Source organism: Histoplasma capsulatum, genomic scaffold (assembly GCF_000149585.1).
Source record: "Histoplasma capsulatum NAm1 scaffold_1 genomic scaffold, whole genome shotgun sequence".
NCBI classification, from domain to species: domain Eukaryota; kingdom Fungi; phylum Ascomycota; class Eurotiomycetes; order Onygenales; family Ajellomycetaceae; genus Histoplasma; species Histoplasma mississippiense.
Window position 1 is genome coordinate 6,527,149 of NW_001813982.1, and position 3,353 is coordinate 6,530,501.

Below are 3,353 nucleotides of genomic sequence, written 5' to 3' on the forward strand. Positions count from 1 at the left end.
GGGATTGTATCGATATGCTGTTATTAACATGCCAGCGAGCAGAGTGATAATTGACACCGATCCTGTGAGACTGGAACCCTCCACTGCCAGATATTACTTTTTTTTTTCTTTCTTTTTTTTTTTTTTTTTTTTTTTTTTCAAAAAAATACAATCCTTTTCATTCATGGTCCTCGGGGCTTACCCAGCTATGTATCCCCGTTGGAAGTGGCTTGTTTTGGTGATCTCTTCACATTCATGGATACATCCCATAGATGCGATTGCACACCTTACATAGATGACCAAAGCAAGACAAAAGCTTGATAAAAATCTCTTTTTATCATCAGGGCATTTTCTCTTTACTTTTGCTTTTAATGTTTCTTTATTTTATTTTATTTGTTTTGTTGAGGAAAATATAATGTATCCACAGAAAACCGATGTCCTAACCACGCACAACAGGGAATCGACGACGTCCTTGCTCTGCTCCTGGCGCTATCGTCTCATTCTGAGGAGATCGAGGTCAAGCTGATATCTCTGACCTTCGGCAATATCGATGTCCGTAGGTGCGTTGTCTATCTATTTGCCTGCTGCTAAACAGACGAATGAGATAGAGTACCCTATTCGTATCGTACTCTCTCTCTCTCTCTCTCTCTCTCTCTCTCTCTCTCTCATTCGTCCCCTTGTCACAAGAATTTCGCCTTTCTCGGTTGCGGCATTTATATATGAAACTATATCAAATCGAATGAATATGCTGATATAATTCCCTTCCAACGACGCACACAGTTGTTTGCGGAATTTGGTCTCTATGTTCCACGCCATCGAGCGGGAGCTCAGCTGGCGCCGTGAGAATGGAAAGCCGGAAGGCTTCGAGGCCCTGCGGGCATGCAAGCCGGTGGTTGCTGTCGGGGCTAACCGCCCCCTGCAGGACGAGATGATGATGGCCGATTATTTTCGTGAGACTTTGCCTCCTGCCTTCGTAGGTCAAATGGTCTTATGGGCCACCTTGGCTAACTAACGGATGTGTACGTTTGTTGGATTGGTAGATGGACGTGATGGGCTTGGGGATATTCATTTCAGTGTATGGGACCCTGTCTGCCTAAGGAAAAACTATTTTCTTTCTTTTCCACCTAATACTCTGCATAAGGGGGAGCCCGTATCTAATGAGTCGAGTATAAAATCCAAAACTAAAAAAAAAAACGATAGCACCCTCACCTGACTCCAGAGCAAACATGGGAGTCCCTATTTTTCCCATCCGCGCAGAGCGGGACGGTTCCAGCTCCAGCTACAGCAAAAGCTGCATTGGCGCACTCTCAGCACTCCTTATTTATCGGCTCCAAAACGCCAGCCCACCAGGAAATGCTCAGGATACTTAAAGAGAACGATCCAGAGACCGTCACGATCGTCGCCGTCGGCCCACTGACAAATCTCGCCCTAGCCGCCGCAGAAGACCCAGAGACATTCCTCCGTGCAAAGGAGGTAGTTGTGATGGGGGGCGCAATCGATGTTCCCGGAAATGTAAGTCCACACACACTCTCACACTGACTCAGCCGGCCACTATCCATCCCCTCCGGCCACCCACCCACTACGACTCCCTAACGGCAATGCCAAAATAAATTATACACACAGGTCACCCCCACTGCCGAATTCAACATGTACGCCGACCCCACCGCCGCCGCACGCGTTTTCGCCCTCACCTCCCCGCGCCCCGCGTCCACCATGCCCCCGACCAACCCGAGCCTAGCCACCCACCAGCTCCCCGCCTACCCCACCAACCTCAGCAAGCAGCTAACCCTCACACTCCTCCCGCTGGACCTCACAGACCAACACAGACTCACCCGCGGCCAATTCCGCGCCAGAACCACCGCGGCGCCGCAGACAACAACAACAACAACAACAAATGCAACAGCAGTAGTAGCCACGCCCTCGCCGCTGGCCGCGTGGCTCACCATCATCCTCGAGCACAGCTTCGCCACGCTCGACGCGCTGTACCCAGGCCACGCCGGCGACCACGCGGCGCTGAGCCTGCATGACCCGCTGTGCATCTGGTACGTGCTTACGAGGGCGCCGCCATTGCCATTGCCATTACCATCATCACCATCATCACCACCACCATCATCAGGGGGCGGGGTTGGCTGGCAGCCGTCCGCAGGGTCGCCAGAGGATATCCGCGTGGAGACGACGGGCCAGTGGACGCGGGGGATGTGTGTAGTTGATCGGCGGGGGCGGAGGAGGCGCGACAGCGACGACGACGACGGTGCCCGCTTCAGCGACAATGGGCATTGGCTGAGTGACAGTTCTGGGAACCGGGTGGTGAGGATGGCGTGCTCACCGGGGGCGGAGGGGTTTGGGGGACATATGCTGGAGAGGGTCTTTGGGTGAGCGGGATGGGCATTGTTATTTATTACAAAACAGCATAGGAATACGTATACGTATACGTATACATATGGGGTATTCAGTTCGTTGGAGGCAGTAGTATATATAGATATATATTTCTCTATATGGGGCCATTGGTGGACTTACTACAGTTCCTTTCTCTATTCATGCCCCCGCACACGTCTTCTCCGATGAAAGGAAACTCTGCCTTTGGCCCGGGTGACGCCAATTTCACAACATCGCCAGACAAACCAGGTTCCCAGCGCTCCGTAAGGAAATCTAGACATATACATATAAACTATACATATTCTGTATATGGAGTTGAGTGAGTTAGCTTTCTCTGCAGTCGAAACACCTGGAGCCAATTAGCGTGCGAAGAAGGAACAGCGCCCGCCTACCGAGCCGCTCATTGGCTCGCTTAACACGCTGTTCATTCGCCGGCTGGGATTCGATCCATGGAATGCGACTTACGGAGTAACTCCGTACTATGGTAGGTATTGATCGCGACTCCCCAAAGGTGGATGCATCCCAACGCATCCAGAGTATGAACCCTGGAAGGCAGCTATGGGTTAGCCAACCAGGCCGGCAACCGCGTGTGGCCCGGGACCAATCAGCGGCCGGGCTGGCTCCATGTGGGAGGGACGTTGGAGAGATTTGGGGAGATGTGGGGATGCTTGGATGCGTGGATCTTGGGGAGAGATGGCAGATGGGAGATGGGAGACTTTGCACACTCCCTACCAGAGATATTACTGCGACTGATGATGATGATGGTGATGCTGACGCGGCACGTGCTGCTCCATCGTCCAGTCGCTGGTAGCTTGTTGAGTGCTGTTGCGGGTTTCTTTCGGTCTTGTTGTTTAAAAGAGCCGCTGGCCTGTCCCCGCCGCTGCTCTCTGTTTTGCTCTCGTTTCCCTGTTGTTGGGCGTGGATATATATACATATATCAGTACATATGTCCAGCCCAATGCATCATGGATGATGATCAAACTGATCGATCGATTTAT

General features: G+C 51.9%; 2 protein-coding genes across 2 annotated transcripts; both read left to right on the plus strand.

The window, feature by feature from the left end:
- Window positions 1–28: 28 nt before the first annotated feature.
- HCAG_01859 (conserved hypothetical protein) lies at window positions 29–2,355 on the plus strand (the record flags this gene model as incomplete). Its single annotated transcript, XM_001544762.1, has 5 exons — window positions 29–64; window positions 436–539; window positions 760–952; window positions 1,180–1,491; window positions 1,603–2,355. The coding sequence occupies 5 exons, from the start codon at window positions 29–31 to the stop codon at window positions 2,353–2,355; spliced, it is 1,398 nt and encodes a 465-aa protein (XP_001544812.1).
- Window positions 2,356–2,893: 538 nt separating this feature from the next.
- HCAG_01860 (predicted protein) lies at window positions 2,894–3,166 on the plus strand (the record flags this gene model as incomplete). Its single annotated transcript, XM_001544763.1, has 1 exon — window positions 2,894–3,166. The coding sequence occupies one exon, from the start codon at window positions 2,894–2,896 to the stop codon at window positions 3,164–3,166; it is 273 nt and encodes a 90-aa protein (XP_001544813.1).
- Window positions 3,167–3,353: the final 187 nt, after the last annotated feature.